This window comes from Punica granatum, chromosome 1, assembly GCF_007655135.1.
Source record: "Punica granatum isolate Tunisia-2019 chromosome 1, ASM765513v2, whole genome shotgun sequence".
Taxonomy (NCBI): Eukaryota; Viridiplantae; Streptophyta; class Magnoliopsida; order Myrtales; family Lythraceae; genus Punica; species Punica granatum.
In genome coordinates, this window is record NC_045127.1 from 55,440,380 (window position 1) to 55,461,535 (window position 21,156).

A 21,156-nucleotide genomic window follows, 5' to 3' on the forward strand; every position below is an offset into this window, starting at 1 on the left:
CGTTCATGAGCAAGTGCACGTCCCCGACTATGAGGGATGTACTACGAGCACCGAACTGGCAAAAAGAAGGCCAACTTCATTGGAGAAGCTCATTTGGCCAAGTTAGAGAGAGAATGGGCGAAAGAAACAATCGCTAGAGAAAGTCAACAAAATAAGGCCAATCGACTATCCAATGTCGGAGCTTCAGTACACTGTGGAGGGAGTGTATCATACAGTACGCATGCTTATTGAGAGGTGCGTCTCATAAAATACTCAATATAGTTATTTTTTTGTTATGATAAAAAAAAATCGTGCTAAGTCATCCATTCATCCTTTACAGAAGAAGGCCATGGGTGAAGAACCTATGGTGTCCCACATGTTTGAGAAATTACATAAGAGCAGCAAAACTAAGGAATGAATAAGGCCTTTTGCGAAGGAGATAGCTGTAAGTTAATATATGAAAAATGATTAATTATACCGCTTGTTGAGAGAATTGCATATACCGTCATGCAAATTGGTTTGGCCCATGTGCAGGATTAGATTGGGATAATGAAGGGTATGATCCTCAAGCTGTTCAAGAAGATCACAAAGCTAAAAATCCAAGAAGGGAAGCAAGAAAGATCAACATAATAAAAAAGGTAAATCTGGGTCCAAGAAGGGGAGACATGTGGCCGAGAAGTTCGGCGAGGATGACAATGAGGATGAGGATGATGATGTGAGTTTTGAGGAGTTTGACGACCCATCCTAGTCCGATCATTAGTTTGTGATGTTTACGTTTGATTTAAGATATTTGTGACATCAGATTTATGTTTTTCTCAACTTTATGGCCTATCATGTTAAATTCATGCATGTTGAACCTGTCGAACTTATGTGTGTGTTGTGAATTTTTGATATTTCTGAATAAATGTTAGATAATTGGTGAACATATTCAAATGTGATAATGAGATCTTAATATTTTATAGGAAAACTCTGCACAATTTTTTTTAAACCCTTGTGACATATTCAATTGTTGTACTATTTTTATTGTTATACGTGTTTTTATAAAATTATTGGTATGAATATGTATTAATTTTATTATATAATTGTGTTAGGCTAAAAAAATTAATTAAATATCTAAAAGATGGTGTTTTGTTTTAATAAATCGGATCAGTAAATGAACCATATATACAATTAAATGTGAATAGACAGGCGGAGACGGCGATAGCTCAATTAATAAAGAGATGGACATGGAATGGGACAGGTCGGGTGAGAGGGCTTGGATTCGAGAGTTGTAGGCAACATGAATAAATTGAAAAAAGTAGATAGAAGCTGGCTTTGGGTAATGGACAATAAAAAAAGTTTTCTTGGCGTTTTCGATGGACTGACTGTCGGAAAAACTGTCGGTGACAGCCATGAGCTGGCCTTAGGTCGCGGCCCTTTTTCGGCGTTTCCGATGGTTGGCCATCGAAAAAGCCGTCGGAAACTCCATCGGGAGTTTCCAATGGGAAAGTCTGTTGAAAAACCCATCAGAAGTCTGACGTGATGGGCCGTCGAAAACTTCCCATGGAGCTACCCGTCGGGCTTCCAACAGGATCTTCAATGGGTGTCTTCCGACGGCCACACCCATCCGACGGGATTTCTGACGGGTTTAGCTGTTGGAGACTTTTCCTATGCCCCATTTCGCAACAGCCCTGTTCCATCGGAAATTAGTTTTTCGAAGGATCCTCCGGTCGGAAAATCTGCAATTTCTAGTAGTGCTCCCGACTCTAAACACTTCCTAGTTATGAACTAGGTTCAAAATATATTTAACTTATATATATATATATATATATATTTTATTATTGTGAGAAAGCTTTTAGGGAATCAAGAGAAACTGTGAAAAAGATAGGAATTGGGCTGAAAAGCTTGCCATTGTCATTCAATTGATCGGTATGTATACAACTCAGACCTAATCAATAAAAGGAAAATAAGAACTATGACTAAAATAGGCTATGCTAAATATGTACAGAAATCTGTAGGAAAATCTTTCCATAATACTCCCCCTCAAGTTGGAGAATGAGGATTCCGAATTCCCAACTTGCTGAGAAGAAAATGGAATTGATCACGCCCAAGTGCCTTAGTAAAGATGTCCGCTAGTTGGAAACGCGTGGACACATGGGATGTTGCGACAGCTCCAGAGCGTAGATGTTGCCTGATGAAATGGCAATCTATTTCAATGTGTTTGGTGCGCTCATGGAAAACTGGATTTGAGGCAATATGGAGGGCCGCCTGATTGTCACAGAATAAGCGCATGGGACCAACATGAGAAATGCCAAGGGATCGGAGAAGAGAACGGAGCCATAAAAGTTCACTGACAGTTGCGGCCATGGCTCTGTATTCGGCTTCAGCGGATGATTTGGACACCGTCGTTTGCTTCTTAGTCTTCCAGGAGATGGGACTGCCGCCTAAGGTAATGAAATATCCAGTTAAAGATCGCCTAGTCATGGGACAACTAGCCCAATCTGCATCACAATAAGCCGTCAAGGACAGAGATGTGGGTCGAAGAAATATCCCTTGTCCAGGAGATTGCTTAAGATAGCGAAGTATTCGCATAGCAGCGTCCCAGTGATCTTGACGAGGATCCTGTAGAAATTGGGATAAAATGTGAACAGGATAAGCAAGTTCAGGCCTGGTTATAGTGAGATACAGTAGACGACCGATAAGACGACGATATAGTCCTGGGTCGGGAATGGGGTCGCCACTGTCCTGAGATAATCGATGTTGTTGTTCCATAGGAAAGTAAGCAGGCCGAGAACCAAGCATGCCGGCTTCAGTAAGAATATCCAGAGTATACTTCCGTTGATTAAGAAAGAGGCCGGAACCGCAACGACTAATCTCTATCCCAAGAAAATATGATAATGGACCGAGATCCTTAATGCGGAAGCATTGGTGAAGATAATCCTTAAATTGAGCACAAGAAGGAGAATCATTAGTGACGAGGATCATGTCATCGACATATACGAGGACAGCAAGAAATACACCATCTTGAGAGAAGGTGAATAGAGAGTGGTCTGCCTCTGACTGCCGAAAACCGTAGTGGATGAGAGCCTTGGCAAATTTAGAGTACCAATTGCGGGAGGCTTGACGAAGGCCATATAAAGATTTCCTCAACCGGCAAACTGAGCCAGCAGTGTTTGAACGAAAACCGGGAGGAAGGGACATGTAAACTTCTTCATCTAAGTCCCCGTGGAGAAAAGCATTGTTGACATCAAGTTGATGCATTTCCCATCCTTTAGCAATAGCAATGGTCAGCAAACAACGAACCGTTACAAGTTTGGCCACTGGAGCAAAAGTCTCATGGAAATCAATCCCTTCAATCTGGGTGAAACCTTTTGCCACGAGTCGAGCTTTATAACGCTCTATAGTACCATCCGCCCGTCTTTTAATTTTGAAAACCCATTTACAACCGATAGGTTTCTTACCAGGTGGAAGTGATTGTATGGCCCAAGTGCCATTATCCTCAAGAGCACGAATTTCTTCCGCCATAGCAAGTCGCCATTGTGGATCTTTAGCGGCTGCGGAGTAAGTCTTTGGCTCGGCTTCGGAATCAATGGCGGCAAGAAACGATAATTGTGTCGCATCGATATCCGAATAAGTAAGATAGTGTTCAAGAGGATGAGATGTACCTGAAGAGTGTGATGAAGTGGATAATTTGGTGAAGGGAGGAGAGTCAGAACAACAAGCAGTATGAGAGACAAAATCATTGAGCCAAGCCGGTGGCCGAATAGTTCGGGGAGCCTTAGAACGAGCAATGCTCTGTGCTGGTGGCTCAGAAGAAAGATGTGGGACATGCTCATCAGAAGAAGTAGACTGGGTCGGCACAGGCCCAGTCGAGGCCGGGTTGGACGAAGCCACAGACGAATCGGGTGGAGCAGATAGACCGAGCGGACTGGGCGCAATTAAAGGCAATTGGGCCGAACGGGGCCCTGTGTTGGTCTGGACTGGAAGTGCGACTGGATTGGATTCCAAACTAGGTCCAGTTCCGAACTGGGCTGGTAGTGTAGCCGGACCTGATTCCATGGTTTGAGCCGGAACTGAGTCGAACGGGCTGAATTGCTCCCCCTGAGTTGCTGGACCCGAAGTATCAAGGAAAAGAAAGCCAGTATTAGTGGAGTTCGTGGGCTTGTCCTCGCTGAACGGAAACTCAGTCTCATAGAAACGCACATCCCTTGAGACAAAAATTTCACGATTCTCCAAATCATAAACACGCCAGCCTTTCTTCCCAAAAGGATATCCAATAAAAACACACTTTCTGGATCGTGGTCCAAATTTATCCTTGAGACGAGGACTATAATGTGCATAACAAAGACAACCAAGAACGCGAATATGCTGATAATCCGGTTTCTTATGAAAGAGTAACTCAAATGGTGTCTTGCCCGATAAGATGCTCGAAGGCGTGAGATTAATGAGGTGTGTTGCGGCAGAGATACACTCCCCCCAGAAATCAATGGGAAGAGAGGCTTGGAACATTAAAGCCCGAGCTACATTAAGAATGTGGCGGTGCTTGCGTTCGACTCGCCCGTTCTGTTGAGGCGTGTCTATGCATGAAGTTTGATGAATGATTCCATTGTCGGAAAAATAATCCTGAAGGACTCGGCTCATGAATTCCGATCCATTGTCACTTCGCACCGTTTTTACCGTTCGATCAAATTGATTCCGAACCAGCTTGCAGAAATTGATCAAGAAGCCCTGTGCCTCTGACTTATCCCGCAGAAGATAAACCCACACACCACGGCTAAAATCATCCACAATCGATAAGAAATAACGCGCACCAGTAATGGAAGAGACCTTGTAAGGTCCCCATATATCACAATGTACCAATTGAAATGGAAAAGAGGCTTTATTTGAGCTTATTGGAAAACTGGAGCGTGTCTGTTTTGCCCGACAACATATGTCACAAGGCTTATGATTGTCCGAATGATGCATAAAAATAGAATGATTATTAAACTGAACCCGGTAAGACGGATGTCCCAAACGCTTGTGCCAAATATCTTCTGTATCTGCTTTCATTGCCTGTGTTCTCTGAGATGATTGAGACACTCGTCGTAGTAGCCAGACCCCCCCGTGAAGTTCACCCACTCCAATCATACTCCCCGAGGTGCGGTCCTGAATAAAACATAGGCCAGAGATGTAGTGTACACTACAGTTGAGTTCTCGAGATAATTGGGCCACAGACAATAAATGGCAATTAAAATCTGGCACGTAAAGAACATTGTGAAGAACCATATTATTCCCAAAAGAGACTTTTCCAATAAAAGTGGCTCTCGTTGTACCATTTGGGACATGAATAATTGGACCATCATTAATAGGAGTAATATCAAAAAGGTTATCCAAACTGCCAGTCATATGTCGTGAAGCCCCTGAATCAATAATCCAATCAATTTTTGAAGTGATCGGCACAAAATGCTCACCACTTAGTCGATTTATCTCACCGTCATCTCGTGAGACCATCGACAGAAGTTGCTGTAATTGACCCTCCGAGAGATGGGCTAATTTGCTGATGTCTGCCAACTGATCACCATGGGCCTGGGCCTGGGCCGCCATATGTCCTGCCGAACCGGATGGAACAGAAAGTTGGGCTGCTTGATTGGGCCGCCACTGCCCACGAGACGTTTGGGCCGGACGCGCCTGAGAAGACCCGCCCATGTGAAAATTACCGGATTGCCCCGAATTGGAGGATCCGAACCCGAATCCCATATTTCCTTTCTGCGCAGGAACAGAGGAGGATGGACCTCCTGTTTTGCCTCCATACCGAGAGTGTCCAGATGAAAATCCCTTCGAACTTCGTTGATTCGACTGATCGGAGTGCGGATATCCGTGAAGCTGATAGCATGTCGCTCGATGATGCCCATTCCTTCCACAGAAATCACAGAAAGGTCTTCCCCGAGGTTTGAAATCGCCTCTGTTGGTCCCGACAAAATTAGGGTTTGCACCCCCAAATTCATTCGCGATTTTGGCCGCGAAACCGAGCGCTTCTGAGCTGGAGTCCCTGCTTTGAGTGATTAATCGTTGCGTCTCATCGTGTGCTGCCATGGAGTGCGCCCGATTGACAGTCGGGAGGGGATCCATACTCAGAATTTGGGATCGAATTGTAGAGAAATCGGGATTAAGCCCGATGAGGAATTGATGAACCCTCTCCTTCTCCTTATGGGCAGCGAGCTGAGCCCCAGCATCACAGCTGCACACTGGTAAGTTGAGATATAAATCTAATTCATCCCAAAGAGATTTCAACTTCGAATAGTACTCAGAAACCGATTTCTTTTCTTGTCTGAGCAAGCATATTTCGGTCTTGAGCTGATGGATTCTTGTTTCATTTCCTTGCGAGAAACGCTCCTTGAGGTCATCCCACAGTACCTTAGCATTCTTTGCCCCGGCTACAGAGCTATGCAGATCTTCATCCAAATGATTAAAAATCCAAGAAACAAGCATAGAATTGCACGTTACCCATTGTTCATGGTGAGGTTCTCCCTCTGCTGGCTGCTTTACTTTCCCTTCGATGAATCCAAGCTTATTCTTAGCCTGGAGTGCAGTCTGCATTGCTTGTGACCACATATTATAATTTCTGCCATTGAGCTTGCAGGAAATTAACTGAGTTCCGGGTCCATCCGAGGAAGAGAGAAGATACGCCGGAGGTATGACATTACTGCTTTCTGTTCCTTTCGACATTCTGATAGATTGAGAAAAAAAAAAAAAACTGACTGATGACGCTCAGTTCTAAACTGGCAGGATAGAAGCTCGACCCAGAATATGGTCGGCAAATTGAAGTGTGACTGATTCCCTTAGGATCTACGCTCTGATACCATGTGAAAAAGATAGGAATTGGGCTGAAAAGCTTGCCATTGTCATTCAATTGATCGGTATGTATACAACTCAGACCTAATCAATAAAAGGAAAATAAGAACTATGACTAAAATAGGCTATGCTAAATATGTACAGAAATCTGTAGGAAAATCTTTCCATAATAGAAACCATTTCATTGTAAAAGCTTCAACTGTCATTCTTGAATTTAATAAAATGCTAGTTGTTTGCCCGTGTTATGTACTACTTTTTGGCTAAAGTGGTTATTTTTAGAGGGATTTTTAGAAATTTAACATCATATATTCTTAAATTGAGACAATTCAAACATTAGTGCATGCAATAAGAAATTAAGAATAATTCAAAGTAGATTATAATACCAAATATGGATGACCAAAATGATATTACTTAGAAAATATATTGCATTTTCTTGAATATTGGACTCTAAAAAGTTGTAATAGAAAATTTTTATGTATTTTGCAAATTGCAAATATTCTATTATATATCATAAATTCTTTTTGCAAATTCATGCTGTTAGAAATTTTGAAATAAATTTATCTTTTACTGTTTCAAAAGTAGTTAATATTTGAATATGCTTATTGTATATCAGTAGATTTTTTTCTTTTAATTACTAATTATGTTAAAAAGTGTTTTCTATAAATATGTAACTTTTATAAATTGATTTTTTTTTTCTAGATCAATTTTGAGAAATTATTTTTTTCTTTTTCAAAATCAAGAATGTACTTGCATATTAGAATTATTAAGCATTTAATAATTTGTACCCATGATTTTTATTGATTTCTTTTCTTTTATATAACTTTTTCTTATCTTGTTTGTGAAATTAAAATACCATTATCTTATATATGTAATAATATATTGTTACTTCTTGTAAGTCACTATTTTCAACAATTTATTACACATATTTTATATATGATAGATTAGTAAAAAATAAATAAATCAAGTTCTATCATGTGCAACACATAATCTTTATGACTGATATATTATATAATTGAATTATAAAACAAACGAAGGTGAAAGGAAAAAGGAAAAGGAGAGAGGGCTCCATCGCTTTCCAACCAAGATTTCTTGTCATCCTCTTATTACTCTCTCCCCCTCCAGTGTCATGTCACTAAACCCGTACGATGAGCACACATCGCTGGGCTTTACTTTTCTCATCAATTTTTTAGACCAGGGAAACGTAATGGTCTACGTACCAATCCAATGAGGTACGTACAGTAAACACGCCGAGTTCAGTTCTTTTCCCTGCTTTTCCGTGAAGCTCAAGTCAAGACGCCATTAGCATTAGCTTTAGCAATAGCATTACCATTACGGTAGCCGTGAAAAAAGAAAAAAAAGGAACAAACAGGGCCGGGTCCAGCCTCTCTCTCTTTTGCATCCCCATCTATATATTACAACGTACGAGAAAATATTCAATGATTATTATTCATTCATTTGAACGTATAATACCAATTAAAAATATCTAAAAGTGCTAATTTATGAGTTTTACTCACTTAATATTTGCTCATCAACGTAATATCAGCCATAGATTTTCCTGATTCACCACAGAGTTTTTCTTCACCATCTCCCGATCCGGACCCAAGGCATCTTAGACCCTAGTCCGTACTGCTCGATGACAGACAGGCGAGGAGAAGACACTTACGAGAAAGGGGAAAAAAAAAAGAAAGGAAGAAGATGGAACTAAATTGTATATACAAAACAAACCTCTTTTTTTTTTCTTTTTCCCGAGGGCTCAGGCCCCTTTTGTCTACAGCCAAAATAAATAAATAAATAAATAAATAAATATATATATATATATATATATATGTAAGCAGATGAGGGAAGAATTGGGCGATTTCCTTTATTTTATTTTTATTTATTTTTAAATGTTCCATGTGCTTTTGCATTTGCAAGGCCCAAGCAACCACCGCCCGGGAAACGCAACCAAATCATTGAAACGGGGAGGGAGAAAAAACTTGGGCCCACAAAGAGCCAGTTTTGAAGGGTAGGGCCGTTCTCACGAGCAGCCCAAATTTGGTTGCACCAACACCAACATTTGTGGGCTCCTTTTATACAATACATTCCTTGCTCCAAAATCTATATAAATTATAAAAGCCGAATCAAAATCCTGGACAATACTACGTAGGATTTAGGTAGCTCACGGTTGAATGACTTTTGGAACTCTCACTAATCATAATGCAAAAATTGACATAATATTATCGTGCCACATCATTCATGAAACTCTAAAGGTTTTTTGGTTATGGAAAATTAAAAGTCTTTTCTTAAAGTTTTAAGAATATAAACACTTCATTATTTGTCGATACAAGTTCTCCATATTTTCACAAAAATAAAGCTCCAACTCTTATACCCCTACAAACTAAGAGAATGGAACTCTTTGAAAGCACAAAAATGGACATTCAGCTAATTATTTTATAATACATCATCAACCTATATGAGAACTAAAAGAACACGCCCTAACTTAATATATGGTCACGAGCCTTAAAAAAAAATACAACTAACTTCCATATAAACGAATTCTATTAAGATGTTTAGAGAAAATTATAAATGAACCTATCTCACATTGACTTGGCAAGGAAGAACTAATAAGTATTCGTTAATGAATAATATTTATGGTAATTATTCGAGTGATAAGCATCAATTATTCTGTTTCATGCAATTTAATTGGTGTTTCTTCACTCTACGTGACAAGGTAGGATCTCCCAATAACTTTTCGATGCAATATCTTATATTATCTATAAGTTTATTCCATAAATGGCCAATTGTATTTTCACATGCCCAGTAACATGTGCAGGCCTTCATCTAGTTTCATGTAATTAATTATGCTTACTTAAATCTACTGTCTAGTAAGTCTATAGTCTGAATATAGTTATGTAATTGATTGATGATTGATGATCTCTTTCAACATTAAACCCTAAAGAATTAAAATTTTCAGCAAACGGGAATGAGCTAGCTAGTGTTAATCACAACAGTAGCGTATCATAATTTTTGCCAACTGCTCTAATTTTATTGGTTTATAGATCTGTCTAGTATAATTGTAATGTCGATAATAAAGACACTGATAATATAATCGAAAAATGATGGGAAAATGGAATTTAAGTTGCCTGCGTCTCTTGCTTCCAATTTATTCACGATTTTTCCAGCTACTTTCTTAGGGCTTTTGACCTCTCAATTGGACTGCATTCATCAGGGATATTCTGCCAAATGGTTGCCTTCCGTTGAAATCTCATTTATATTTCATCATAAATATATGTGTGTATAGGTGAGAGCAATTAAGTTTCCAGCTAGCTTAGATGATATCCATCAAGTATTCCAATACATTGATACATTCAATTTTAAAAGCGGGTAATATTATATCATCGTCTTGTACTTAATCAACGGACAGTGCAAGGCCTGCTAGTGGACGAAGCAATAAATCGTCCCAAATTTCAATTAAAAAATAAAATTGTCCCCTATTACTTTAAGACAGGCCCCCGTATAATCTGCTGATGCTGCTGCTTGTCCTCCTCCTCTTTTTGTTAATTAGTTTATATATATATATATATATATATATTTGATTGAATCGTAATATTTTATTGAAAGCACCATAATTTGTATGTATTAGTATATATGTGTGTGTCTCTATATATATATATATGTATATATTTATATTTATAAAATATAAAGATATTATTGTTGATTATTATCCGTCCGGCTCTGCTGGAGGTAAAAGACAATTCAAGGTTCATACAACAGATTAATCGATTAATTTATACTATATATGGATTAACTAATAAACATGGCATGATCGATGGTTCCTGTGCCTGACATGAGACGGCACGGCAGGGAATGGTGTATGTATACGAGGACAAAGATTCCCATTCCCACCGCCTCAAAGTCCGAGGCATACATACATATATATATATATATATATATGTATGTATGTATGTACAATAGTCAAATTTAGAAAGATTATATATACTTGTTGCTGATCACCAAGGAAAAAGAGAAAACCTTTCGGCCCCCTCATTCGCCCACACAAAAAGAGAGAGAGAGAGAGAGAAGCCCATTTCCTTTGCTTTATTCATTCGTTCATATATGCTTTGACGAGAATTAATCGAGTAAGCGCTAGCTAGCTAGCTCCATTATGTACCAGAGGAAGCTTTGAAGGAAGTGCACGACTACTAGTACCAACACCTCAGCCAGCCAGCCTAGTCCACACTTCCCAGCCGAACATTGATAACACGTACATGCATGAACGTGAGTATATATATATATATACATATCTATCAACAAACATAGATATTAATTACAATTCATTCTATAATCATAATTACGTACTTTTGTTTTTAAAGTTTCCTTTGCAGTTGCGTCTGCATATGGTATAGCAGTTCATTTTTCGTTTCCTTTTGATGTCTGTTATATATGGGAGCACCTCGAAATATATACATAAACGTATATCATATGCATATATAAATCTTGGATATGGTCACGGGCAGTTTTTTTTTTTTTGGTGTACAGGCAGGTATTAATTTTATATATGGTCAAAAGACTCAAAACTAGATAAGAATATCTCTTTTCGTTGTAAAAAGTAAATCACATCTTAATTTCTTGGAGCAGGGAAGCCACCGCATGCAATTTACGTTCATGCCATGCTATGAAGTGGCTTCTGCAGAGAGCAGCAGTAGCATATACAGAGACATATACATATATATATATATATATATTACAAATATAAAAGCAAAGTCCCATTTCCAGGCATTGGTCATTGAAACAGCTAGCCTCGGGTTTCATCATATATAGCTGGGTGTTTGTTTCTTTGTTCACGACATTCCGAATATCTTATTCCATATAGCAATAGACTAGATTAGGCCTGCTCAGTCTTAATAATTCTTCCCTTTTCTTTGGTCAAAGGCGGCCCGCTCAAGTTTAAATCTACTGAGTTGTCTGCCGCCTGCCTCAAATTCTATATTAGCATGCATGATGTGTGTGTGTGTGTATCAGCTACGCGACATGCATATTCACCTGATGTTGAGTCTGAGAGGGGCAGGCCGGTATAGAACGATCAACAACCTAATTTCTTTACTTCGATGACTTCTTCCTCATTTCACTTAAGTTTATATATTACTGATCAGTGATCAGTACCCTGGCCAAACCTGAGAGAATATATATATATATATATATATATATGAGCTAGCTATAGCTAGAGAGGAATATATATATTGGGGTGGCGCGCTGATTGCTGACAGTGTGTATTTGAGTATGCTGATTTAATATATATATATATATGTATGTATGTATGTATATTAATCTACAGAAACAGAAGAGGAGCACAACACCGCTGAGAAGGGGAGACAATTAATGGATGGGAAAGCAGCAGAAGCAAGGCCAAGGCAGATTCACATCATATACTCCCTGAGTCGAGGGGGCCACATTGACCAGCGCCATCTTTTTCGTGTCCACCAAGTCAGTCATACCGGAGTTTACCTGAGAGGTGCTCCTCGTTTAACTCCTTCCTTCACTCCCTTCTAATTTTTATTTTTTTTTCCCTTTTAGTTACGTACGGTACGACCTTTCTCCAGTCCTGAACTGACCGTTTCTTAATGCTGCATGCTGTCTTCCTCCATTTCTTTCTTCTTCATTGTTTCTAAATTAAGATATAAAGAGGTGGCTGGCAGACTTGCCCGGGAAAGACATGCCGGAGGCCTTGTCCTGGTCCTACAAAAGGTTTATGTCGTATCCTTAGCTCCTACTTTGAATAATAAATCACTACCGTATATATATGCAGTATGTGTTATGAAATATGTGAAATTAAGTCTACTAATTAATTTGATATTTATAAATATATATATATATATGGGATGTCGCGGCCATGGACAGGAGGTACAGGACAGGGTATATCTGGCAAGACCTAGTGGATGACGATCTCCTCACCCCCATCTCCGACAATGAATATGTCCTCCAAGGATCCGAAAAAATCTCTTCTCCTTCGATGACTCCTAATTATGTTTGCTCTTCTTCATGTGGTACATATATACGCTAACTGATCACACTCCTCCTCCTGCCTTTCCCTTTTTCTTTGCAACATAAGTCTCGTAAACTAGCTTGAATGAACTTGCTGGCAGAAAAAAATAATAATAATAAAATACAGACTCATCGTCATCCATTGATGGGAAGAATCAACCAGCTGAAGCTGAAGCTGACGCTGAGCCCGAACCCGAGTCAAATAATCCAGGGGCAGCGGTAGGCCCAACTGTTGAGTTTGGCCTGCAGCAACAGTCACCACTGCCTGGTTCGGAGAGCTCTACCTTGACTGATGTCTCACTCAAGAATGAACCAGAAGAAGTCCAACAGGAGAAGCCGCCATCCCTGGAGTACACCGTTACTACTGATTACAGGCTGGAAACTCGCAATTCTTCTTTCAATTTTAACCTCTCTAGCGAGAACAAGAAGAAGAAGAAGAAACAGGACAAGAAGAAGAGGCAACACGATCAGGTGTATATAGAAAGGTATAATGCAGTGCCAGTAGGAGCAGCCTCATCTGCTCAGTCGACGTTCACCAAGACCAAGAAATGCTCAGGTGGAGCAGCCCTCATGTTCAGGAATCTCATTTCATGTGGGGCCATCGACACTAAAGATGCATTCTTGGTCATGCCCAATCGACCTGTTGACAAACCTGCTTCACCCGGACCTCCTAAAGTACACGAGGATCAGCCACGAGATGCCAGGTACTGTCTAGAGCGTCAGCGGCGAGAAATTCATCCAAGCTAAGGCATTGGATAGTTCATGCGCTCAGCAACACTGGGTGAAGCGTGACACCTCGCTACAGATTAGCATATATACATTTTATATGGCTTAGAGTACAGGTTCTGTACATCACAACTGCTAGTTTCAGTGGATTGGTGGGCCGTGGTTTTTGTTGCAGGAAAAGCTTCGAGAGGTTTAACAGTCGGACTTGGAAGAACAGAAGTGAGAAGCAAATGAATTCCTCTTCCAAGAAACTGGTTTCAACTGCCCATAAGCCTGTCTCAGTGCCCTGCTGCTCGTAAACAACAATCTTCACATGCCCTTTTATCTATGACTACTGAATCAATCAATGTGTTCCTCCTCATTTCCTCGTTTGACTGATTCCTCAAACTGCATACAGGCAATGTGGAAAGTCCTTCAAGCCAGAAAAACTGCACAATCATATGAAGTCCTGCAGAGGTATGAAATTAGCCTTGTCGAGAAAAGGGTTGGCGCCAATGGCAGCCACTCCAGAAAAGAAATTCAGTCCGGTATTTGTTGATGCTCCCCTCGGTGATCCAGCTCCAGCCTCTCTTTTGACCTATAATCGCTAACCAATCTAGTTCCAGGCATAGGGAGATAGGAAAACGAATCCTCTGCAAAATACAGCCAAACCCCATGCCAACTGCTGTTCTGTTCAATCGGTAAGCTTGGGCAGCAGCTCTTGAAAATAATCAGCACACCTACTTTGACATATAAAGAGAACATTCTAGCTGGGGTACGTGGAGATTGAATTTAGAAATAATCAAGTGTCACGGATAAGCTTTGATCAGCTCTGTAACAGATCTTGAATACATGGAGTTTCTTATTTCTGTGGATACGCAGACTATGTACATTAAAGCCTATTATAAATCCAGATGTATAGATAGAAAACTGGTTTCGCTATTTGTTAAGACTGTTCGGGAATCATTGTACGTTTGTCCAGTGTGCCATTTCCATCAAGCCCATTGTAAATGCACGACATGGCCATGGATGACCTTAGACGATGAGAGAATATTTCCAAACTAGCACTAAGATCAGAGAATTATCAGGTCATCTGGTTTGCATTTGTGGTTGTTCATGAGTGCTCAGATCTGTTCGAGGCGCTTTTCTTTTCATTAATTTTGTATTTTATCCAGGGGACGGGGACTGGTGAGCAAATTCGATGTAGAATTTGTCTAAGCTGGGACACTGAGAAGGATGGCGAATCAGAAAACAGACCATCCATCTTTTAGCAGTCCATGTCCATCACCCTTTTACTCACCAAGCAACCTAACCCAACAATGAACAACAAAAATAAAAATAAAAATAAAAAAAACAAAGAAAATGTCTTCTTTGCTTCTTCACGATTCTGCAATTGTCTACAAGTCTGACATCTCAAAGCACGAAATACAGTCAACCCCCTACTGCCCCATTTGGAGCTTCTTTGCAATGGGGAGCGAGTCCAACTTGGGTAGAGGACGCCACTACGACATCAATATGTCCAGGAGGACCAGGAAGTCGATGCTGAATCTCCATGTAACTCCACAGATTCCTGAGACGGATGTTTCAATAGAAGAATTCCAGCAACTCATTCCGAATGAAGAAGGGAGGGAGAGTCATTCACTCAGTGGAGATTGTGAAGATAGCGCTGACCGCAAGAGCCTAAAGGAACTGATCAATGGGGATGCATCAGTTGCGAAGATGGAGCCAGAAGATCATGACGAGCCCAGAGGCAGGAGCTCACTCAGCCAGCACTTCACGGAAGAGGAGAAACAGCTTCAACTCCAACTGGTGAGGTCAAAGCAGGGCCAAGATCACGGTGGGGATGGATTGAGGCTCAAGGGAATGGTCAGTCGCTGCGCCAAGGTCCTGAGCCATTTGATTAAGCACAGAGGTAACCGTCGCCCAATCATAGGCTCTAGTAAGAAGCTCGTCCTAAGGCTTCCTGATCCCAACTAGCTGCTGGAATAATATTCTAATACATCCATGCTTTCCTCTGTCATAGTTATATCCAAAACTGCGTACTATAGTGAACACGTGCATAGTTGAGCACCGGGCTGAACTCTGGTTCATCTTTCTTGTTGTATAGCATTCACTACGCCTTCTGCGGCATGTGGTAGGTACTCACAGAACTGATGCAGATTTCTGATAGCAACTTATAATTATTAAAAAAAAATTCCTTTCTGGAAAACCTGATAAAAAGTTTATGCATAACTAAATAAAGATTAAATATTTACTACAGCTGCAATCCTTTGTAGAAGAAAGTGATAAAGATAGTGCTTATGGAGAGTCAGGGGAAGCACCTAATCCTGAATACCGATAAAAGAGCCGAGGAAATGTAATTTATTCAATGTAAGACTGAGTTGAGTCAATTAATTTATTCAATGTAGAGCGAGTTGAGTCACAAGAAGAAGAGGTATCAAACTGCTCAGAGAATTGCCAGCACAGTTGGCCATAGAAACCACAGTAATAAAGCACACCCAACGGCAATAGTGTTTGTCGGGCCTGTCCTGATATCAATCCCATCGCTCTGCTGTGGAGCACTAGCTGTGATCCCTCCAGGAATGGCAGTAGGGGCGCTTATGGGGCTCCCAAACACTTGCAACCACAGATATCGGCATTGGTAAGTGTTACAGCATTACAGAACCTCAATCAAGAAGAAGAATTCTGGATCTAGAGTAGGCGATGTATACAAGTATTACCACTTGGGGAAGGACTGCTGGCAACATGAGCAGATGTGCCGTTACTGGCATATTGATAGAAAATTTGGGCCTCTGGGGAATGGGGATCCAGGTGAAGGAGAGCTGCATGGGTGCACGAAGCTAGAATAAGATTTCATGGAATTCCAAGAGGACGAATTTGAACCCACCAAGACCAGCAAGTAGGTAGCTAGCTAGCAAGTCCTAGTAGTATACCAGACATGATGGTATAAATTGTTACGTTACCAGGGCATTGGGACACGTTAGCGGGAGCCTGGCAGAGGGAAGGGAGGCTGAGGGCAAGGGTAACATTGATGTTGAGTCCCAGCTGGGGATCATTGCCGTCCTTGACAATCACGCACAGGCACTTCTTGCTGGTCTTGAGCAGCTGCTTCAGTCCCCCGCAGCAGTCTGGAGTCGGTGACCGAGCTTCCCCCTGCACGTATGGCAAGCATGTTGCCAGACCTGCCAATTGATCCGCGCATTCCTCCCTGTCCTTGGATGCATCCCCATTCACTCTGCTACTAATTACCATCAGAACAAAATATAGCAGGCAGATCAGACCTACCCTCCTAACATCAGCATGGGCATTCATAGCAGTGCAAGTGTGTCTCATTGCTGAGGACTGAAGTTGATATCCTTGCAATAGTTGTGCTCTGTCTCTTCAGTAGTGCATCAACAAATAATAACTACGAGCAGCTGCGCACTCGTTGAGTTTCCCCGCTGCTCTGCTGCTTATTTAATTTCTCACTGTGTTTGCACACATCTATATATAGTGATCATCCAAGTATGGAAAAATATTAGGTGAACTTGGGTTCACGGTGGATTTATTGCAAGAGTAGTCCAAGGAAGTTGAAAATTTTCAATTTAATCCCTGAAAGTTCTCGGTTTGTTCCAATTAAGCCCATCTTAGGTTATGGATCCTCTATTTAAACATCTGCGAATATATTTGTTTATGAATTCTGGAATAAGGTTAATATTCGTTACTAAGTAATGCAGCAGAAGACGTGTCAATTTTATATTATTTGAGCATTTTTACAATTTTTAGGGAATATTTTATTTTAGAGAATATTTTATTTCCTTCGTTATAATTTCGTTTTGCAATTTTTAGGAAATAGTTTATTTTAGAGAATATTTTTATTTCCTTTGTTATAATTTTGTTTTTCCTATTTAAGCGATGTAAGCCCTAGAGCTAGGGACAATTTAGTTTTTTTTATGAATAAAATTTCAAAAGAATATTTTATCTATTTTCCCAAATTTGGCATTGATTGAATCAACGAATTTGATGCTTAGTCCCTGGTATTCGTAGAATCAACAGGTTATAGAAGATTATTTTCTGGCATTCGTGCGCAAATCAACATATTACAATTGGTTCTTTAGTTTCGCCACATCAGTTGGTATCAGAGCCGCGTTCGTTCTTGGATCAACGATGCCACCCAAAAGAATGGTTAATCAAAGTCGTGCTGCGGAGGAGGACGAATTGGATCGGAGGATCAAAGACATATCATATGATGAAACCAATCCAGTTTTCAATATATATCCAGATGAAGATCAAGAAGAAGTTACAGAATTTGTATTTGATGATCAAGGAAAACCAACGTTCGTTGTCAATAAATCCGTATTAAAGAAAGTTGGAGGTGATAAACTTTTTCATTAGTGTGCTCAGATTGAGGATATTTTAGATGAAGAAATTTTCAATGCAAAGAAAGATGCATGAATGCTTACGGTGCCGATTTCGGAGGCTATTCAGTTGTCAAAGTTGGTCGAAGTGCAAAGATTCAGTGAAAGTGTTGTATAAGAGGTGTACGGAATTTTATATACGAAGAATTAAGAGAAAGAGTTCGCAAAGAGAAGAATGCATTCAATTGGCAAGTGAGAAAGCAGCATAAGCGTATTAATCTCTCTATTCGTGAAGATCAAGGTAATAGCTCGGACGATGACGATTCGAGGGCGAATTCTCTCCATCCATGGGAGAATGATGCGGCAGAAGACCTAGCAATTTTATGTTATTTGAGCGTTTTTGTAATTTTTAGGGAATAGTTTATTTTAGAGAATATTTTTATTTCCTTCGTTATAATTTTATTTTTCCTATTTAAGCGATGTAAGTCCTAGAGCAAAGAACAGTTTAGTTTTTGTTGGATGAATAAAATTTCAAGAGAATATTTTCTCCATTTTTCCAAATTCGGCATTGATTGAATAAATGAATTTGATGTCTATTCCCTAGAATTCGTAGAATCAACATGTTATAGAAAAATTTTTTCTGGCATTCGTGCGTCAATCAACAGATTACAATTACAATCCTTCCAAAGAATCAAAGAGTCTGTTCTTACACTTGTACTTTTACAGGACCATTCAGACGAGTACCACGTGGGATACTTTGGGACGAAGTCAATTCCACCATCTTGATCTAAGAAAAAGTACTTTAGGAATTGGAAGAACAAAAGAAAGATAATTTCATGAAATTCCTTTGAAAATTTCATGAGTCGACATATACTTGCATATCACGAATCAAGCCATCCATTAGATCATGCCTATTATAAGTTTGGTATTGTGTGTAGTTGCTATGATGACAGTGCTTCCATTATGCAAATGAACTATGAGGACGTGACTTGCATGAAAGATACACATGTTGCATATATGAAAATAGCGGTGTTGTGTCTAGAAAACCATGAAGTGTCTAGGATTTTGTCTTATTACTTTTGTGAAAATGAAATAGAATGTAGCCTTGACGATCGCATGGTAGCAGCATGTACTAGGAGAACCTTAGAGGGTTATTGGACTAGCCCACATTGTTCAGTGTCTGAAACAAATGAAAGCGAGCAAGTTGAAGAAGTAGAATCGGAAGCATCCGAAGAATCCGTGGACGGGGATTTAGAGTCAAACTCATCTTAGATAGTGAGGGAGAAATTGCATTTGTAAATAGTTTATTTGTAGATTATGATTAATAATAAGAGTTTTCTCGAAAATGACGACTCCAATTAAAAAAGGAAGCAATGGATGAAAGCCGGTTTGAAGAATATTACAAGAATGTGAGACTCATTGATAGATTTGATAAAATGAAACTTGATGAGGACCCAGAAGGTAGAAAGTCTTTGGAAAAAGAAATTGATAATCTGGTAAACGGCTAATTAGATGCTGTGGAGAAAGCCAATAAAAGTAGAAAGGAACCAAACTTTTTGTTCGAGAAAGAGAATTGGAAAAAAACTTGGCAAAAGGCCAAAATTCCATACATCCTTGATCCAGCTAAGAGGGCTGCCAATGAAAGGGCAGTAAGTTCTTCAGGAAATCTGGCACAAGATTCCAGGAGATCCCTTGGATTGGCGGAAGAAAACCCTATTAACATTGATGACAGGACGTTCAATGAACTTCTTGCCACAAAAAGGGTTATGTATCAACCTAATTATCCCCATAGGACAAAGATTGAGTTTGTTCCTAGGGTTAATCCACTAAGATCGATAGCAACTTATGGTGCTTTTCTAGATTTTGATTATGAAAAGCACACATCCGAAATGATCAATGAGTGGCTCACTCTGATCCGGATGACAACCAAGGCAGGTGGCTATCAAGTAGCCGCTACTTATGAGCTGTGCGAGGCAACTTTAATTGGTAATACTCAAAAATTCTGGAAAAGTTTGTTGGAGCATACCGAGATAAAGGAGCACATGGACCGAGAACTCACCTCCGATGGAGTTCTAGCTATTGTGACTAATGCCTTGAAAAGAATATTCTGTGGATTCTCTCTTTCTATTGTAACGGTAGAAGCAGAACAATCCTTGAATGCTCTGATGAAGTTACAAATATGTGATATGTGCTGATTTGACAACTATGCCTGTGAATTTCATTCATACTACTACAATCTAAATTTAGCATCGCAAAAGTTCATCTCCAAACTGTTTTTTGCTAAGCTACTAGAATCATGGCCAGAAGTAGCAAAAAAGGCCTTTGATCTGCTCTTCAATGAGGATAAGTTAGTAGATGGCCTTGGGGGAAGAATTCAAGCAGTCAAATACGCTATGCGTAAAGCATGCACAGAATTGCAAGTGAAAGAAATCGCCAAGAAGCTCCCTTATTTGAACAAGAGTTGTTCCCAGATTGAATGCGTTTCAGGAAGGTATGGTTGCGACATTCATAACATATCTAGGAAATCAAAACATCCCTTGCAGGCCCAAAAGGAAGTTCATAGAATACAAGCGGATGAAGGTGTTTCAACCCAGAAAGGAAAAGTCCTCTAAGTCTGATAGACCTTCATGGTTTATAAGAAAAAAGACTAACCTAAAGGACAAAGAGTGTATTGAAGCATTCAAGAAGAAACATGAAAGAGAGCCAAAATGTCCAAAGGGGAAACCCTTGAGCAATTGTTCTTGCTACTGGATTTGTGGGTCAAAAACCCATAAAATTGATATATGTTCTCAAAGGAATCAACGGCGAGAAAATCTTCGAAGAATCTTTCTTCAAGATGAGGATTTAGTCTATGAACCTGTCGAAGAAGACGTGATCCATGACCTAGATTCTGAAGTACTACTATCTACAAAATAGTCTATGAATACCAGATTGACTCCGAAGACGATTCTAATCTATGGACCGCATCAATGTTTATTATGCACACGAATAAAGAATTGGTTCCAATCAACTCTGCTCCAGTAATGGCAGAATCATTCCAATACAATGATCCTTCTAAATCAATATTGGAATGGAAGTTGCCGAATATAGACATCAAATCTGTCCATAAGACTTCAAGGTTTAACTTCAAGTTTATAGTAGATGTCTCACAATCAAAAACAACTTCGCAAGTTTCTAGTACTGAACTAGAAATGCTGGATGTACCCTTGATTGATATGGCTAAAATAAAAGAGACTATGAGAAAGACAAAAGGAGTCTTTAGCTATATTTATAGGGTTAATCTAGGTAGGACTAGTACCGTTGT

At 39.8% G+C, this 21,156-nt stretch overlaps 4 protein-coding genes across 5 annotated transcripts; 2 read left to right on the forward strand and 2 right to left on the reverse strand.

Moving 5' to 3' along the window:
• Positions 1–4,818: 4,818 nt before the first annotated feature.
• On the reverse strand, positions 4,819–6,534 carry LOC116207907. The gene is made up of 2 exons (XM_031541025.1): positions 5,409–6,534; positions 4,819–5,103 (listed from the first exon to the last, which is right to left on the reverse strand). Exons 1-2 carry the CDS (start codon positions 6,532–6,534, stop codon positions 5,069–5,071), a joined length of 1,161 nt encoding a protein of 386 aa, XP_031396885.1. The 3' UTR covers positions 4,819–5,068.
• Positions 6,535–10,801: 4,267 nt separating this feature from the next.
• LOC116193180 lies at positions 10,802–14,782 on the forward strand. Of its 2 annotated transcripts, XM_031521973.1 has the most exons (7): positions 10,802–11,046; positions 12,104–12,280; positions 12,444–12,513; positions 12,667–12,812; positions 12,938–13,514; positions 13,712–13,831; positions 13,934–14,782. In XM_031521973.1, the coding sequence occupies exons 1-7, from the start codon at positions 11,037–11,039 to the stop codon at positions 14,124–14,126; spliced, it is 1,293 nt and encodes a 430-aa protein (XP_031377833.1). In that variant the 5' UTR covers positions 10,802–11,036; the 3' UTR covers positions 14,127–14,782. The 2 variants fall into 2 exon arrangements, with proteins under 2 accessions (XP_031377833.1, XP_031377834.1); XM_031521974.1 differs by lacking the exon at positions 10,802–11,046 and having other exon boundaries at positions 11,072–12,280.
• Positions 14,783–14,834: 52 nt separating this feature from the next.
• LOC116193183 lies at positions 14,835–15,724 on the forward strand. The gene has a single exon (XM_031521976.1). It carries the CDS (start codon positions 14,878–14,880, stop codon positions 15,490–15,492), a length of 615 nt encoding a protein of 204 aa, XP_031377836.1. The 5' UTR covers positions 14,835–14,877; the 3' UTR covers positions 15,493–15,724.
• A 135-nt stretch (positions 15,725–15,859) lies between these two features.
• LOC116193182 (protein YLS3-like) lies at positions 15,860–16,978 on the reverse strand. Its single transcript, XM_031521975.1, has 3 exons — positions 16,479–16,978; positions 16,236–16,337; positions 15,860–16,131 (listed from the first exon to the last, which is right to left on the reverse strand). Exons 1-3 carry the CDS (start codon positions 16,846–16,848, stop codon positions 15,962–15,964), a joined length of 642 nt encoding a protein of 213 aa, XP_031377835.1. The 5' UTR covers positions 16,849–16,978; the 3' UTR covers positions 15,860–15,961.
• Between the last annotated feature and the right edge of the window lie 4,178 nt (positions 16,979–21,156).

What these genes read in the sequence shown, in the direction of transcription:
- LOC116207907 (XM_031541025.1), bottom strand. Translation starts at nt 6,534, where the DNA reads ATGCAGACTGCACTCCAGGCTAAGAATAAGCTTGGATTCATCGAAGGG. An exon ending in TGAGATAAATCGACTAAGTG is followed by an intron (nt 5,104 to 5,408) that starts GTGAGCATTTTG and finishes TGTTTTATTCAG; the next exon opens with GACCGCACCTCGGGGAGTAT.
- LOC116193180 (XM_031521973.1), top strand. An exon ending in GATCAGCCACGAGATGCCAG is followed by an intron (nt 13,515 to 13,711) that starts GTACTGTCTAGA and finishes TTTTTGTTGCAG; the next exon opens with GAAAAGCTTCGAGAGGTTTA. An exon ending in GTCTCAGTGCCCTGCTGCTC is followed by an intron (nt 13,832 to 13,933) that starts GTAAACAACAAT and finishes AACTGCATACAG; the next exon opens with GCAATGTGGAAAGTCCTTCA.
- LOC116193183 (XM_031521976.1), top strand. Translation starts at nt 14,878, where the DNA reads ATGTCTTCTTTGCTTCTTCACGATTCTGCAATTGTCTACAAGTCTGAC.
- LOC116193182 (XM_031521975.1), bottom strand. Translation starts at nt 16,848, where the DNA reads ATGAGACACACTTGCACTGCTATGAATGCCCATGCTGATGTTAGGAGG. An exon ending in TAACGTGTCCCAATGCCCTG is followed by an intron (nt 16,338 to 16,478) that starts GTAACGTAACAA and finishes GCACCCATGCAG; the next exon opens with CTCTCCTTCACCTGGATCCC. An exon ending in CAGCAGTCCTTCCCCAAGTG is followed by an intron (nt 16,132 to 16,235) that starts GTAATACTTGTA and finishes TGTGGTTGCAAG; the next exon opens with TGTTTGGGAGCCCCATAAGC.